General features: G+C 36.9%; 1 protein-coding gene across 1 annotated transcript; it reads right to left on the bottom strand.

Moving 5' to 3' along the window:
- Positions 1-635: 635 nt before the first annotated feature.
- Positions 636-15,724, bottom strand: LOC147235235 (mucin-5AC-like). Its single transcript, XM_086177930.1, has 19 exons — positions 15,643-15,724; positions 14,429-14,600; positions 14,178-14,287; positions 12,564-12,735; positions 11,380-11,489; positions 10,490-10,688; positions 10,234-10,343; positions 8,720-8,891; positions 7,803-7,912; positions 7,371-7,548; positions 7,068-7,177; positions 6,258-6,435; positions 6,032-6,141; positions 4,393-4,570; positions 3,480-3,589; positions 3,144-3,321; positions 1,718-1,827; positions 1,431-1,605; positions 636-1,112 (listed from the first exon to the last, which is right to left on the bottom strand). Exons 1-19 carry the CDS (start codon positions 15,722-15,724, stop codon positions 1,016-1,018), a joined length of 2,661 nt encoding a protein of 886 aa, XP_086034056.1. The 3' UTR covers positions 636-1,015.
- Positions 15,725-16,944: the final 1,220 nt, after the last annotated feature.

The raw sequence follows: 16,944 nt of genomic DNA, 5'->3' as shown, positions 1-16,944 counted from the left end.
AATCTCGAATGTGAGTCGCGAAAACTTCAAATTAACACTTTTGGCGGTTCAATGCAAATTTTTCCATTTCAAATAAGAGGTTTGTCATTGTACGCTTAAAAATTCTTTTTTTTTAAGCGTTTCTTTTTATTTACATTGTGTCCATTACATCTGACAAAATCATCTGTCCAAAAAAAAATAGGAAAACGAAACCGAAATACTTTGCAATATTTTGATATCAGCATTATAGTATATTAAAATTATGATATATGATACTACAAAGGTAAAATCTAAATTATTCCTGAAAAACAGGCATTGTAGTCAATGAAACATTCACTCTCTTCTCTTGTTTTTGCCGAAATCTTTGTGTTTTTGATGTTTTCGAAGTGAAAAATGAATATATTTCAGGTTCGCTCTACCTAATCGATGAGTATTTTAGTCGTTTTCTCACACAGGCCGGTTGTCAATTATATTTTGCTCCTGTTTTTTGGTTTTCATCACAATGTAATTAAAACAACAAAGGTTAAAATGCATTTGTAAACCAATATATTGGGAGAATTTTGAAATCTTGCGGTTTTTCCGGTAAATGATGGAAGAATAAGCAATGCAACGGGTACAAGTTGATAAAAACATACAAAACAACACATTTGGGTTTATTGACTTTATTGCCTATCGACAGGGTATTTTTTCAAAATCAGAAAATGTGTTATTTAAGAAAATTGCAAATATGCAAATATTGTCATGTCGTCTTTGCCCTCAATTTTTTTTTTCCCATTTGTTGCAAAGTATAAGTTGGTTAATAAGCTGTTTATTCTGAAAGTGACAGCAAACATATTGAACCCAAACAGTTCGAGAACCGCTTGAACCAGCTGTGGACTTTTAGCGACCAAGAGGACGGGAGTGGAATAAAACTTAACAGATTTGAAGAATTCCCAATGTCAAAATGGAAAGTCGGGGCAAAAAAGAAATGGTTTAGAAAGAAGAGAATCGATATTTATCCTTGTTGAACCCTTCAGTCAGTGATCGGTGATCGGTATCAGGGACACGGACATGCAAAACGCACTTTGTAGTCTTTGCAATATTTTTCTTTCTGTTGATTATTGAGACAGACGAATCCTTGCGTTGGACTATTTCTGGAAAACAGAATGAGGTCATGAGTGACTCGCTTGTCACATAGAATGTTTGGTAACACTTATTTTGCTGAATTATAATAACCTCGTGTCTCGTCAAACAGTCGGAAATTCGCCACGATACGATTTTTAAAGAGTTAATTAATCGTAGAAAGAGTTTATATTTCATCGTTTGGTTTGTAGCTATTTTGAGAAAATCCGTCTTGTCGGACGAAATAATACAAATTGTCCAAACTGAGAAAAAATGAAGTGCGGAAGTACCTTGTTACTTTTTAAATTAAACAACCAGAGTAACTGATTTCCTGATTTTCGTCAACTTACACGGCAAACTTTTGTCCGGTGGCGGAAGCCGGGGTGTTGGTGAGTCTGGTGACGACTTCTATTTTGGCGGGCGTTTCACAGATCTGCCCAGGGTTGGCCTTTTTTAGGAGTCTGAGGAGCTCCCAGTCTCCGGTCCCACTGGGATCGTCCCTGTCGAACCACGGAGTCCAGCATTCTTGACGGGATTGGAAAATCGGGACAAGAAACCAAAAGTTAAAAAGACTCGGCGGCTAACCGCTAGCAACTCGAATCAATCCGACGTATAGGACCGACGTAATCGCCGGTACCTTTTTGGTTGCAGTGATTTTTCGGGCACATAAAACGGACGCGGTAATCGCCGCACATCCCCCTGACCTGGTCCGAGTTCTTACAGATGAACCCCTGGACCACATCGGACCTGCAGGAGGACAGGAGAGTTTTACAAGTGATTACAAGACTTCACTGCTTAAGAGAAACCGTGAGAAGGTTTCGCTGCTCAAGGCTTCCATCCCATGATGCGCTTCTCTCCCTCAACACTCAATGCATGAAGGTGTTGTGGAAATATTTAATGCCTGCTGGAATGTGTCCTTCCAGATGGCGCCTCCTCTGAATGTAGAAAAACCCGGCGCCGCTGTTTGTTCTTTGTGATCTCCTGCAAGACGACCCCTGCGCTCGGCGCGATTTGTAAAATAAACATCCGAAGAGTCATCTGAACATTCTTTGTTATTCACCGACGAACCCTCGTTTCCCTTCCGGAATCCTTTGGCTTCTTCCCTTACAAGTTCTCGAGTCCGACGTTGTTGTTGTTTTTTATTTTACGGATGTCAAAGCGTTTCTCTCTCCCTCCCTGGCGGAGGCCGGAGGCTGGAATCCATGGAAGGTTTCTGCTCTGGTGAAATGCAGGTTTTCCATCACTGTTGCTGAGTGCTTTCTCATGGAGGTTTCTGATATTTATAATTATAAATAATTACAATAATTTAATTATTATAAATTTGAATTCTTCAAAGCTATTCAATTATTATAATGTATGATCAAGTAATTATTATGAATTATAACTCTTTATAGTTATTTAATTACTAAGATTTATAATTATTTATAATCATTTAATTATTATTAATTGTAATTACTTATAGTAATTTGATTATGATAATGTACAATTATTTATAAATATTTAATCATTGTAAACTATAATCATTTATAGTTCTTTGATTATTCTAACATATAATTATTTGTAATTATTCAACATTATGAATTATAATTATTTATAGTTATTTAATGATTATAATGCATGATTATTTAGAATTCTTTAATTTGTATAAATTACAATTATTCATAGTTATTGAATCATTATAATGTATAATAATTTATAATTATTTAATTATTATAAATTATAATTATCTATAGTTATTTAATTATTAGAATGTATTATTATTTATAATAAGTATTATGAACTATAATTATTTATAGTTATGTAAAATGATTTAGAGTTGTTTAATTATCATAATTTATAGTGATTTAGTATTATTTAATTATTCCAAATCTTGATTATTCTGTCAAAATAGTAATCAGGTTTCTGTAAATAATTTAATTAATAATTTTGTAAAATAAAACAATTTAAATAAAATCGGACTCGTGTGTGATTCTGGTTTTACGAGCTCATCGCAAACGCAAAAAGAAGTGACCTGCTTCACTCAAAAATGCAAAAAAAATATTCACGGTGCATCCAGTACTTACACGTGTATCACGTCCCCTGTTGAGGCGACACTGAGCCCGGATGTAGTTTGGACGTCAATTCGAAGAGGTTCGTCGCAGATTTGAAACGGGTGGCGTTTACGCAGCAAACTCAGAACCTCCCAATCTCCGCTTCCGCTGGGATCGTCTCGATCAAACCAGCCGGTCCAACAACCCGTATCTGTAATCCAGGAACAGGGCAGATGGAATTAACGTTCTCACTTATAGAAGCCGTTGAAATCACCGACGGCCTTTCGATAAATCAGAGATCTTTTTTTAACGTCGGGTTGGCGGAGGCAGGGTTAGTTAGTTAGTTAGCGCAACATTTGAAATGATTACCCATCTCATCGCAGAAATCCAGCGGGCACATGAATCGAACGCGGTAATCGTGACACGGCGCGTCTTTCTGGTCCGAGTTCCTGCAGATGAATCCCGTGTCGGTGTCAGAGCTGCGAGAGGAGATAAGATAAGATAAGATAAGATAAGAACAACTTTATTAATCCCGAAGGAAATCGTTGTGCCAGAGTTACAGAAAAAATAACCGTAATAAATAAGAAAAAGAAAAAGGCAGAATTAGAAATAAAAATAAACTATAAAGTGTCTCAGTGAAACTATAAAGTGTCTTAGTAAACAAGTGATAGAACTATAAGTGTCTTAGTAACAAGTGAGGTAAGGAGCGCACAATAGTATGATAAGATAAGAACAACTTTATTAATCCCGAAGGAAATCGTTGTGCCAGAGTTACAGAAAAAATAACAGTAATAAATAATAAAAAGAAAAAGGCAGAATTAGAAGTAAACATAAACTATAAAGTGTCTCAGTGAAACTATAAAGTGTCTTGGTAAACAAGTGATAGAACTATAAGTGTATTAGTAACAAGTGAGGTAAGGAGCGCACAATAGTATGATAAAAGGAAACATTTTAGTGTAGCTGTTATGAAATGAAATATTGCACAGTTTTTGTTTTTTTTTTAGGTTAAAGATAGGTTTTTATGGTTGCCGGCGGCTGAATGGAGAGGAATTAAAATGGAGAGGAATTAAAAAATAAATCCGGGATCTGAATCCGAACTGTATTTGTAGCCGAAATGAAATATTGCACAGTTCTGAGGCGGGACAACGTCAGTCCGCGTTACTTTTGTAGGTCACTGTAGGCGTCTTGAGGTGTTTGCAAATAAAACGCCACCGCTTTACGGACATAACAACAAATCGGCAGTCTAAGACAACATAAGGTTCGATGCATGTTGGCGTCTTACACTTGGATCACGTCTCCTGTTGAATCCACACTCTGGCCGTCGGTAGTTTCCGCTTCGGTGTACAACGGGACCACGCAGATCTTCTCAGGGTTTTCCAGACGCAGCTCGGGAAGAGTCTCCGTGTCTCCCGGTCCAGAGGGGTCGTCTCGGTCGAACCAGTCGGTCCAACATTCTGCGTCTATCGTCCGGGAAAAAGAGGTATCGTCATTTCCCGGACTATTAAGCGCACCTCAATATAAGCCGCACCGGCCGGACCAGCGGTCGGCAACCCGCGCGCGGCTCTTTCGTCTTTACACCGCGGCTCCGAGCGGCTTGGGGAAAATAAATTATAAATATTTAATTGAAGTGTATTTCATTTGTGTTAATTCCTTTTTTTTTAATTTTTGTTCTAAGTTGGAAGATTATTGTGATCTTGAAATATTAAATGAAATTATATTTATTATTTTTCGCCGCTCAAAATAAACGTCACACTCGCGGAAGCCGGTAAAGTCCCGATTTGCAGATGCTGTGCGCAGAAGTTCAGGAGCAGAAGTCCCATAAACCAGGTAAAATAAATATTTATGAAGATATTTTGCAAATATTTATTTTTTATTGTTTACTGACACAGTGATTTTTTTTTCCCAATTTATTTTTAAAATTCAGGTCAAGGCTCCGCTAAACGCTCTGAAAGCCCAAAGCTCAAAATGAGTTCATTACATAAATAAAATTTAATTTCTCTGTAATACTTTGTGAATTTCAGAAGCAACACACTACACACTTGTTTATACAAAGTGTAAAGGTAATAAAAAGCTATGTATACAGTGGTGCCTTTATTTTAGACGTCAAAAAGTAATAGCGGCTCCCAGAGTTTTCTTTTCCGAGGAAACCGGGTCCAAATGGCTCTTTGGGTGTTTCGGGTTGCCGACCCCTGGACGAGCCGGTCGCTATCTCGGGCGCTAAAACCGTCAAAGTCGTCTTCTTCGGTGTCGGAGTTGAACGGACTCAGAATTTCCCGGTCATTTCATCGGTCCGATGTGACGAGGATAAACGTTTTAGCGGCGTGAAGCTCGTTAGCGTCCTCCGCCCAAAAAAGTTTTATCACAATATTCAAATTTTCTGAGACAGTCCTGCATGTATGTATATGTTTAAAGATGGCTATTTGGTCGAGTGGTCACTTCTGACTTCCAACTACTGGTACTTTGGATCTTCTGTGACTGAATTCGGATTTGGATAAAAGCTCCCAAATGACGGGAATGTTATATAATGTAAAGAATAGCCACCTTTAGCCTTGTAAACATTATATTTCCTCTTATAAATGCTAACAATCGATTTTCTCATAAATTCTAGTGGCAAATTTTCTCACAGTGACAAGATTTTCTCTTTTAACTCAACAAAATTTCAGGGTGTCATTTCATCATTTCTTTTTTAATATTCATTTAATATTCATTTTTAATACTTTTTTTTGGGGGGGGGGGGCAGTCCATTACATTTAAAGATGTTTATAATTTACCTTTTTACCTCCTTTACACTAAAACACTAAAATCCGTACATCTTTTCTTTCATTCTGGCCGATTTTATCCCGAGCTGTTCCAAACTGCTTAAACCCGTTTCTTCACGGCATACAGAGAATAAATGGAAATAACGATAATCATATCGTTACCTGTTTTGTCACAGAAGTCCATCGGACACCTGAACCGAACACGATAATCCTCGCATTGGCCGTCTTTCTGCTCAGAGTTGACGCAGATAAATCCAGTCCGCGCGTCGCTTCTGGAAATTGAAGCGAAGCGTGAGAACGGGGTCGGTCATCAGACGGTACTCGGTATTTCTCGGTATTTCTCGGTATATCTGGCGCGAGAAAAGACAAGATATCGTCCGGCGCTTACGCGTAAAATACATTTCCTGTCGATTCCGGATGGAGTCCCGTCGTGGTTTGAACGTCGATTTGAAGCGGACGATTGCAGATTTTTCGCGGGCTGTCTCTGCGCAGATCGGCGAGCGTCTCGAAGTCTCCCTCTCCGGTAGGGTTGTCGAGGTCGAACCACTCGGTCCAACAAACCGGACCTTTTACCCAAGAGGAGGAAGGTTTGTTTGTTTGTTTGTTTAGAAGTTTATTAGGACAGTGTACAAATACATGAAGCACAGAGGCAGAAATGTTTGTACCAGATTGTAGCTCATAGCTAATTTCCATCTGTAGTCCTGGACAATACAAATATAAAACTGTATAAAATAGACAATATATATAAAATATACAGATAGGCGATAAAATAACTGTACAATATATAAACAGGTTAAAGTTGACTAACCCGACTCACTAAGAGCCAAACTGAGGCTAATAAATGTTTTCATGATCGTGAATGGAAGTACCGTTGTCTGAAAGAGAATTAATTTTTATAAAGTTTTGCATCTTGGAAAGTTAGAGACTGATATTTGACATGTATGTCCACTTTTAATTAAAAATTACATATGACGTATACATGAAAACATGGAAGTCTGTTGCGTAAACATAAAAAAAAAAAAAAAAAACAACTGTTATATTACAATCTTAACCACTGTTAATTCCTGGTTTGTCAAATCTCTGCAGTTAAAACTCCGGGTTAAAAAAGTCATCACTTTTTGCGACGTGAGGGTTGTTTTCTATAATCTTATTCCAATGCACTTTAAAAATATGCGGATTTCTATAAAGCGCTTATTACCTTCTTGATAGCAGAATTGGTCCGGGCACATAAATCGAACTCTATAATCCTGGCATACACCACGTCTCTGTTGATAGTTTTTACAGATGAATCCAGAAGAGGTGTCAGATCTGCAAGAAAAAAAAAAAAAAATCATTTAAATTTATCGACGGATTTGAACTCGCGAGAGTTCGTTCTTCACGCCCGGTTTTGTAAGCGACACATAATCCCACAAAAAGATCTGACGAAACACAGCTGGACTTCCGTGAGGGCTTTTCTAGCTAGAAAATACTGGGAAAACAAATCAAAAGTAAAAATACTTGCACGAAAATCACATCTCCCGTCGAGGCCACGCTTTTCCCGCTCGTGGTTTCGACGTCGATTTGAAGTGGATTGCTGCAGATTTTATTTGGGTTTTCCCAATGAAGGAGGGAAAGAGTCTCCCAGTCTCCGCTTCCGGAAGGATCGTCTCGATTGAACCACTGGGTCCAACATGTCTGAGCTGGAGCCGACCAGGACGGGACATAAAACATCGGTTAAATAAATTTTAGTTCATCTTCTCTTAGCTTTTCACATAATTCAATTAGGAACTCTTCAATTGGGATTCTATTGGGTGTTCATTTATTTTGAAAAAACCAAAACAATCAAAACTTACATTTCCGTTGGACCAAAACAGGGATTTTTTTTAAAAAAAAATTTTTGAAAAAAATTTTTCCCCCCTCCGCAAATTTCTGAAATTAAAAACTTTGCACTTGCCTTTTTCCTGGCAGTAAGAGTGAGGGCACTTGAAACGAACACGGTAGTCGTCGCAACGGCCGTCGGGCTGGTCGGCGTTTTTACAGATGAATCCAACGTTCACGTCAGATCTGCGGCAGGAAAATAAATTCCATCAGGAATATTTTACACATCTGCACTTTTAGCTTTTAGCTGAAGTTTTTGCAAGAATGACGGTACTTTATGCGCGCGATCAATGAAGACATGAAGAATCGGCGACATCATTTTCTGGCAGTGTCTTTTTTTTATATGTGATAGCAATCTGTCCTTGGAACACTACTTTTAACGTTTAAAAAAAAATAACATCATTCTTCCCGATTTTAGTGTCCATTTTTTTCTGATGACACCATTCTTCATTTGTCTGTCAAGAAAAAAAAAAAAAAGCCACCTTCAAATTTTAAATCTCTTTAAAGCATCTTTGACATTGTCATTATAGTGCTCGAATGATTTTTCTTAAATATTATGAATATTAGCCTCGAAACTTGGTGAAATTCTGTTTCCGTACAGTCAAGCTCTATCACGTGCATTACAACCTCGTGCACGGCCGGGTCGAGGGGCAACAATCATCTCGACCGTCGCAAAAATCTTAAAATTCGCACTTCATCATTAAACCTTCATTTTTAGTTAAAATAAGACTTTATTGATCTCCGTTGGGGGGATGCAGGTGTTGCAGCAGCACGGGTGAAAAAATACATGAAATAATAATAAGAATTATAAACAGAGACATTAAAAATGAACGATAGGGGGATAAAAATGGGATAAACTGCGACGGGAGGACGTGAGTGAACGTCAGTTGCAGGTAGTGGCCGTGGATTTTGCTGGAATTTGTCTTTCGCCTTCCCCTCGCCCACCGTTTCCAGACGGTCCGAGTTGAAATTAGCGATTCATCCGGTACTTACACTGAAATAACGTCCCCCGTTGAATCGACGCTGAGCCCGGTTGCGGTTTGAACGTCGATTTCGAGGGGATTATTGCAGATTTTCCCGCTGTATTCTCTGCGTAAAGCGGGAAGGAACTCCCAGTCTCCGCTTCCGGAGGGGTTGTCTCGATCAAACCAGCCGGTCCAACAGTCTGAGAGGCAAACGGATAAGGACTTAAAATTTGTATTTCATCGTTTAATCTTTTAGGAGCTGTAAGACATTTTCTGGCTGCGATCGAAATCGATAAGTACCGTCAAGTCACCTTCCACCCCTGTTTTTAGCTGCGTTGTGACGTCATTTCACACCGTGACGCCGTTCGGCTACAAATACTGTTCGGATTCAGATCCCGGATTTATTTTTTAATTCCTCTCCATTTTAATTCCTCTCCATTCAGCAGCCGGCAACCATAAAAACCTATCTTTAACCTAAAAAAAAAACCAAAAACTGTGCAATATTTCATTTCACTGTGCAATATTACAATACTGCAATAATAATATTGCAATACACTAAAATGTTTCCTTTTATCATACTATTGTGCACTCCTTACCTCACTTGTTACTAAGACATTTATAGTTTTATCACTTGTTTACTAAGACACTTTATAGTTTCACTGAGACACTTTATAGTTTATAGTTTATTTTTATTTCTAATTCTGCCTTTTTCTTTTTATTATTTATTACTGTTATTTTTTCTTTAACTCTGGCACAACGATTTCCTTCGGGATCAATAAAGTTGTTCTTATCTTATCTTATCTTACTGTCATCGTCCTACAATACAATACAATACTACAATACTGCGTAGTTTGCTTCCTGAATTAAAATGCGATGGTATAATATATCAAACAACCCCACGTTTCTCGAAAATAACGCCAGAAAACCCCCATAAATAAGCCCGGTGGAAACGTTTAAGCAGTTTTAAGCAGTTTGAGCATTTGTCAGCGGTCCTTATCTTGAGTTTAGCAGTCGTCTGGCCCGTTTTTAGGCGACACAAATACAAATACTGTTCATGTGTAGAAAAACATTGATAATTTCAAAGCATAATTAAGGTCTGAATGGTAACTAGCAACATGGATTTCTTTGTCTCCAAGTAGAAAACCTCACCTGAACGTACAACTACCCAAAGGTGCCGGGCTAAAACTACACCGAGTGACAGCGGCAGATAAAAAAAGTTGTACATTAATGAGGCCGAGCTCTGGAAATCAAACGGGATTTTAACATATCTGATGCTTTAGCTATTGTTTTTTAACCCTCATATTATGTTAAGGGTCAATTTGACCCATTTCACCCATTGACCCAATGGGTCAAATTGACCCTTAACATAATATGAGCGTTAAAAGTGGTACCGGGTGGCAGGACACGTCTGGGACACGTGCTAATGCTACATACGTGGGGGTTTTAATCAATTTTCTCGGGGCGTCGCAAAGAGGTTTTATGATATCGAGGTGTTTTATCGAAAGCGACGCTCAACGTCGCACTTTTTAACGTCATCCTCACCTTCCGGGGTGCAAAAATCGAGAGGACACTTGAAACGAACGCGATAATCCTCGCAACGCCCGCCTTCCTGATCCGCGTTTCTGCAGACGAATCCTGTAATAGTGTCAGATCTGGGAGGAGAATGAAAGAACAGCGAGGTTACAAGACGCCCTTCAGAAGATCTACCGAAATACCATCCATGTTTCGCGACCGCGTCGCTTTTCTCGACGCGAATTGACTTTTTATTTGTACGTTTGTCGAACCCGCGAGGACTTACGCTTTAATTTCATCCCCTGTTAAAGCGGCGCTGCGCCCCGTTGTGGTCTGGACCTCGATTTCAAGAGGACTTTTGCAGATTTCATCGGGGTGTTCGCGGTTCAGCACGCTCAGTGTTTCCCAGTCGCCGCTTCCGACGTCGTCGTCGCCGCCGTCGCCGTCGTCGTCGTCGTCGATGTCGAACCAGTTGGTCCAGCATTCTGGAGCAGGCAGGACGGAAAGACTCATCGAAAATGTGCAATAATTCAATGTTTTCACTCCTTTGGCTGCTGTTTTTAAACATTTTTATTTGATTTTTCACATTCAAACAACATGTGAGCAAAGACCAATGTCATTGAATACAAAATATCTGAAATATAGTGATTTAACAACAGACTTTGTTATCATGGTGATGTCAAATGCGTCACTGACTTTATATGATGATTTTATTTTTTAAAATAATGCGTGACTGTATTTACATTAACTTACCAATTATCTTTGGTTAATACTGAATTCTATTACAATATTGTCATTGACAATTACAGTCAGGCTTTTTTTTTTTTTTTTGGTTATTTAAAATACTGCGTGACTGTATTTACATTAACTGACCCATTATATTTGGTTAATACTGAATTCTATTGGAATACTGTCATTGAGAATTACAGTAAGGGGTTCTTTTTTTTTTTTTTTTTTTTGGGTTATTTTATGTTGGCATATGTATGAGAAAAACAAAAAAGAAAACAAAAAAAAAAGCTAAAATTTTAAAGGAACAATGAGAGGGGCCTGCAGGTAAATGGCTCTAACAGCTGACTTGCAGCAAACATGTCATTTTCCAGCTTCTACAAAACAAACCCGTTTCAACTCAGTGTAACGCGGAGTTACACGCATAGAACGCACGAAGACGATCGCTACCTTTTTCGAAGCAGAATTCACCCGGACACTGGAAGCGAACCTGAAAATCACTACACGTCCCTTGCAACTGGTCAGAGTTCTTGCAGATGAACCCTGTGGTGGTGTCATGTCTGTGGAGGGAAGCAGAAATTCTCACAGTACTTCTATCTTACCACATACAACTTTATCACAATATTCTAATTTTCTGAGACAGTCCTGTCTCAGAAAATTAGAATATTGTGATAAAGTTTTTATCTTCTGTAATGCAAGTAAAAAAAACAAAAATTACTTTTTCACGATATTCTAATATTTTGAGATAGGATTTTTGAGTTTTCTTAAGATGTAAGCCATGATCAGCAATATTAAGATAATAAAAAGGCTTGCGATATTTCAGTTGATTTGTAATGAATCCAGAATGTATGACATTTTTGTTTTTGTTATTGCATGACAGGAGATAAAGAACTTTATCACAGTATTCTAATTTTAAGAGACAGTCCTGTATTTTGGATGCTGTCTTTTTATTAAAAAAAAAAAAAAACATGTGCCGTTTATAACACGCTAATTACAACAAAGTTTACGTTCTGCTGGTTTGCAAACACCATCATGTTTCACATTGGTTTTTTTTTTTTGATAGGAAACTTTTATTATGCTATATTTTGCAACCAATTTTCTATCAATTTAAAAATGCAGCATTACTTTTTGTCCAAGGGAGAAATTAAATTGATCCTCCCGAACATTTGTCATGTTCAAATGCACGTCGGACATATTTCTTTAAGAATAAGAACAACTTTATTTATCCCGAGGGAAAATTGTTGTGCCAGAGTTTCAAGTAAAACATAACAAAAAATGAATAATAATAGGAAGTTGTATAAACAGTAAAAAAAAAAAAAAGGGGGGGGGGGGAGGGGGATAAGAAATACAAATAAAACTATAAAGTGTCAAAGTCAAGGCTATAAAGTGTTTTAAGGTCTTTTACCCAAGTTTGAGCTCATCCTAAATTGCATTTTTAAAAGTCAGCAAAAAGATTCCCACCAATGTATGAGAGAAAAAGAAAAAAAAAAAAAAAGATCTTGGATCATTTCAAGCCATCCATCCATCCATCCATCAAGATGCTGGGTTACGCCGGTCAATCGCAAGTTAAATAACTTCTTGATACAAAAATAAACTGTTTTTTTTTTGAAGAATCAGCAACATTTATGACTTACGCTTCAACAACGTTCCCTGTTGCATCAACACTGAGACCAGAAGTGGTCTGGACCTGGATCTGCAGGGGATCCTCGCAGATTTTATTGGGGTGTTCGAGGCGCAGAGCGTCCAGGGTTTCCCAGTCTCCGCTTCCGGACGGGTTGTCCCGATCAAACCATTGCGTCCAGCATTCTGGTCGGAAAGGAACGTTTGGCTTTTAATTCAATCTTTCGCCGCCTGCCGAAATCTACACGGCGACCGAAGTGGCCCCAGTAGGTGTTACTGTTTCTAATATCTTAACGAATGAACGAAATCTTTTTTTTTTTTTTTTTTTTTTTTTTTTTTAATCTAAATCACCGACATCAACTTTATTGGCCGAGTTATTTGGACTTTCGATCAAAACAAAAATGACGCAGAAACCGTCCAAAGATCCAAACATTGGATCCAAAGATCCAAACTGTATATTTTATATATATTGTCTATTTTATACAGTTTTATATTTGTATTGTCCAGGACTACAGATGGAAATTAGCTATGAGCTATAATCTGGTACAAACATCTCTGCCTCTGTGCTTCATGTATTTGTACACCGTACAAATAAACTTCTAAACAAACAAACAAACATTGACTCCACGCTTTTTATTCTCCAGCCATTTTATTCAGATTTTTCTCTGATTTTATTCAGATTTTTCTCTGATATTATTCTGATTTTTCTCTGATTTTATTCTAATTTTTCTTTGATTTTATTCTAATTTTTCTTTGATTTTATTCTGATTTTTCACCAATTTATTCTGATTTTTCTCTGATTTTATTCTGATTTTTCTTTGATTTTATTCTGATTTTTCTCTGATTTTTCTCTGATTTTATTCTGACATTTTCTCTGTCACACCTGCAATATGAGCCAAAAATGTCCTTCATCATCTGTTCTCACTGTCAGGTTTCTTTGTTCAAGAACCTTGAACATGGAATGCAGTTTTAATTATGAACTCAAGTGACGTGACAAAACTTTCTTTCCAACCCTCAGGGTTCCCTGTTGTTCCAGGTGGATTGTGAAAAACAGCATCATCATGAGGTTTTTTTGTGTTTTTCTAAATCTAACAAATCCATTTTTCGTGTGTCTCTTAATCATATGATGAATACACACAAAGTACAATCATATATTTGATCATTTTAGTTCATCTTATCACTTTAGGTAACAGATACAGTTATTGTATCTAAAGGAAAAATGAGTTTGGTTACAGTTTGGAATATGAATAATCCAAATTTCAAATCAAATATCACATTTTTTGCATCGTAATTAATCTGACAAGACTCAAGCTGAGGAAATCTTCATGGCAGATTTCAAATTTCAAATTTCAAAATCTTCAATTTCCATTCTATGAGACTGAAACGATCGTTTCCATGGCAACTAATCTACGTAAAATATCTGCTCTAAAAAAAACTGTATGTTCAATAAAGTATTAATCTCAATTTCAATATCATTTTTTATATTTCATTTTTTTTTAAGTACCATAAAAGAAGTAAGAAATGTAGTTGATGGTATCAGAAAATGCTCAAAATATAAAATAAAATTAAAAAAAAGGAGTTTCCTATTGTATGCGAAGCTGTGGAATTAATACTTCTTTCATAGTTACCGTTTGGAGAGCAGAAATCAACGGGGCACATGAAACGAACACGATAATCGTTACATCTTCCCCGCACTTGTTGATAATTTTTACAGATAAATCCGGTGGTCGTGTCGGCTCTGCAAAAAAAAAAAAAAAAAAAAAAAAATTCAATCAGGATAATTTGTCAACACAGTTTGACTGATACGAAGCTTTTCCAAAACCGTCGATTACATCTCAAAAATTGCAAGGAAGACGAACGCGGTTTAACGGCTACTCACACATAAATCACATCTCCCGTCGACTCCACGCTTTTTCCCGATGTTGTTTCCGCCTGGATTTTAACTGGATAACTGCAGATTTTCTGCGGGTTTTCTCTTCGCAGGGAGTGAAGCGTCTCCCAGTCGCCGCTTCCGCTCGGGTCGTCTCGACTGAACCACTCGCTCCAACATTCTGGAGCCAAACGTCCGAGGAGGCGACGGATTCACATGTTGGAAACACGGGAAATTAAGAATGTGACCCGTTTTTTTTTTTTTTTTTTTTGCAAAATGTCGGTTTGGATCAGAGGTTTCAACCCCGTTGCATTCGGCCCGGATCTCACCCCTCCACGTATTTAAAACATCCCGAGTATTTTGAATTTAATTGTGCATATAATCTGACAAGTTAAGTTTGATGAGCTCAAAAGAAATGAACCATCATACGGAGCGACGAAATGAAGATAAAATATATCTCTGCTTCTTAACCTTCTTATCCAGTGGCGCCATTCATAATAGCATTATTTTTCCCCTATTTTTCTTTAATTTATAAGATAACATGTTGCTTGATTTACTTGAGATGAGATGAGAACAACTTTATTTATCCCGAAGGAAATTGTTGTGCCAGAGTTTCAAGTAAAAACATAACAGTAATAGATAATAGTAGGAAGGAGGAAGAATAAGAAATACAATGAAATATAAATTGTCTTAACTGTGAACTACAAAGATTTGTACATTCCCTGCAGCTGAGGGAAGAAACTTGCTTAACTTACTTAACTTACTAAACGTTACTTGCTTAACGAATGACAAAAAAAAACAATAAAAAAAATAAAAAAAATAAAAAAATACTAAATAATATGCTTCTTATTAATATAATGATTTTTTTTTTTTTTTTATTTTATTTGACTTTATTTATTTTTATCCAAATGTCATGTCCTTTGTTTTTCCATTGTCTTAAACAGTGTTATGGTGGGTTGTTGTGATCACCTAAAAAAAAAAAAGACGTCTTCTTCTTCTTCTTCTTCACTAATATGAATTCCCCGCTGTTTTTCACTCTGATAAATGTGAGGTTTTCAATTTTCACAGCTCACGGTAATGAATAGTTTTGATAAAATCATGCTTAGGTGATTTTTCTCCCTCCAGAAAACACGTCGCTCTTAGAATTTGCCAAATGACCTTGAGTTTTGACCTCTGATCGCAACCCAACATCCGGCGCTCGGCGACAATAAAATGTGGCTCACCATTATTTTCATCAAGTTTCGGCTTGGATTCTTGACCGTCGTTCTCTAAAAAGAGCAAGATATGGGCGTGTGGTGATGTCATTTTCATGAATAAATAATTTAATCATAACAAGGGCGGCGCAACTGCTGTCAGTTAGGATTAATAAAGTATAAATGAATAATTTCCAACTTTAGAGACCAGGATTTTTAAATAACACAATGACTCTGAGGATTAGAAGTAGATTGAAACTTGCTGATTTTAAATAAAACGCGTGAAAAACGGGCAGGTTGGTACTAAATTTGCTTTAGTGTAATTTCACATCTGAGAATATTTCAGGAAAAAATTTATGGACAAAAAAAACAAAACAAACTGTGAATATCTGACCAATCACAATATTGTTTAAGAATAAGAATAAGAATAACTTTATTTACCCCGAGGAAATTGTTGTGGCAGAGTTTCAAGTACAAAATAACAATAATAAATAATAGTAGGAAATTGCATAAACAGTATAAAAAATAAAAATAAAAAAAAAGGGGGGGGGGATAAGAAATATAAATAAAACTATATAAGTCAAGGCTATTTCGTCAAGCTGAAAAGATAAAACCAATTTCTTTTTTATCCATATTCACGTTTAGGGGCAAAAAAAAATGTTACAGAAAATAAACCTTGACACAAGATTATGTGGATGACATCATCTTTTCTTGAAATAAACTCACCGGCAAAATGAAGCGCGATCAAGACAAAACCAAACTACAGGTTGGAGACAGTGCAGGGTTGACATGATCAACTGAATGCTTTACACATTATTAATAAAACATTTAAGAGCTTAATAACATCATCTCATACCTTGTAAATCATTGCTGAGCATCTCATCATACCCTATAAGTGAATAAACAATTGAGAAAATAGAAATAACTCATCATGTTTCCAGCTTAAATTTTGCATTTCAGAGAAAAAAAAAAAATGAACATAAAAACTGAATATATTTGCAGTAAATATTCTAAAATTTGAGATGAACTTAAGAATTCAAGACAAAAAAAAACAAAAAAAAAAAAAATTCTGGGGGAAAAAAAAAAAAAAAAAAAGGTACTCACCGAAAATGAAAGATCGTTCTCTTGTGCTGAAGCCGTTTTTTCTGAAGCAACTAATAAATGCGGCGGGCTGCAGGAGGTCGACGCCCACAGCGGAACATGTGACAGCAGTGAATCTCAACAGACAGGTAAAGTAAATATTTCTATGACGGTAGAGACATTCCAACCTTCATCCGGTAAATCCAAAAGTGTTTCGGGGGCTTTTTGCTTATTTTCTCAGTCGTTGCGAGA

The sequence above is a fragment of the Fistularia commersonii genome, chromosome 3 (assembly GCF_037954325.1).
Source record: "Fistularia commersonii isolate RoL2024-O1a breed Wild chromosome 3, RoL_Fcom_v1.0, whole genome shotgun sequence".
NCBI lineage: Eukaryota > Metazoa > Chordata > Actinopteri > Syngnathiformes > Fistulariidae > Fistularia > Fistularia commersonii.
This window is presented reverse-complemented; position numbering and strand designations above follow the sequence as displayed.

What these genes read in the sequence shown, in the direction of transcription:
- LOC147235235 (XM_086177930.1), bottom strand. Translation starts at nt 15,724, where the DNA reads ATGACATCACCACACGCCCATATCTTGCTCTTTTTAGAGAACGACGGT. An exon ending in ACGGGAGATGTGATTTATGT is followed by an intron (nt 14,288 to 14,428) that starts GTGAGTAGCCGT and finishes TTTTTTTTGCAG; the next exon opens with AGCCGACACGACCACCGGAT. An exon ending in ACGGGAGATGTGATTTTCGT is followed by an intron (nt 7,178 to 7,370) that starts GCAAGTATTTTT and finishes TTTTTCTTGCAG; the next exon opens with ATCTGACACCTCTTCTGGAT.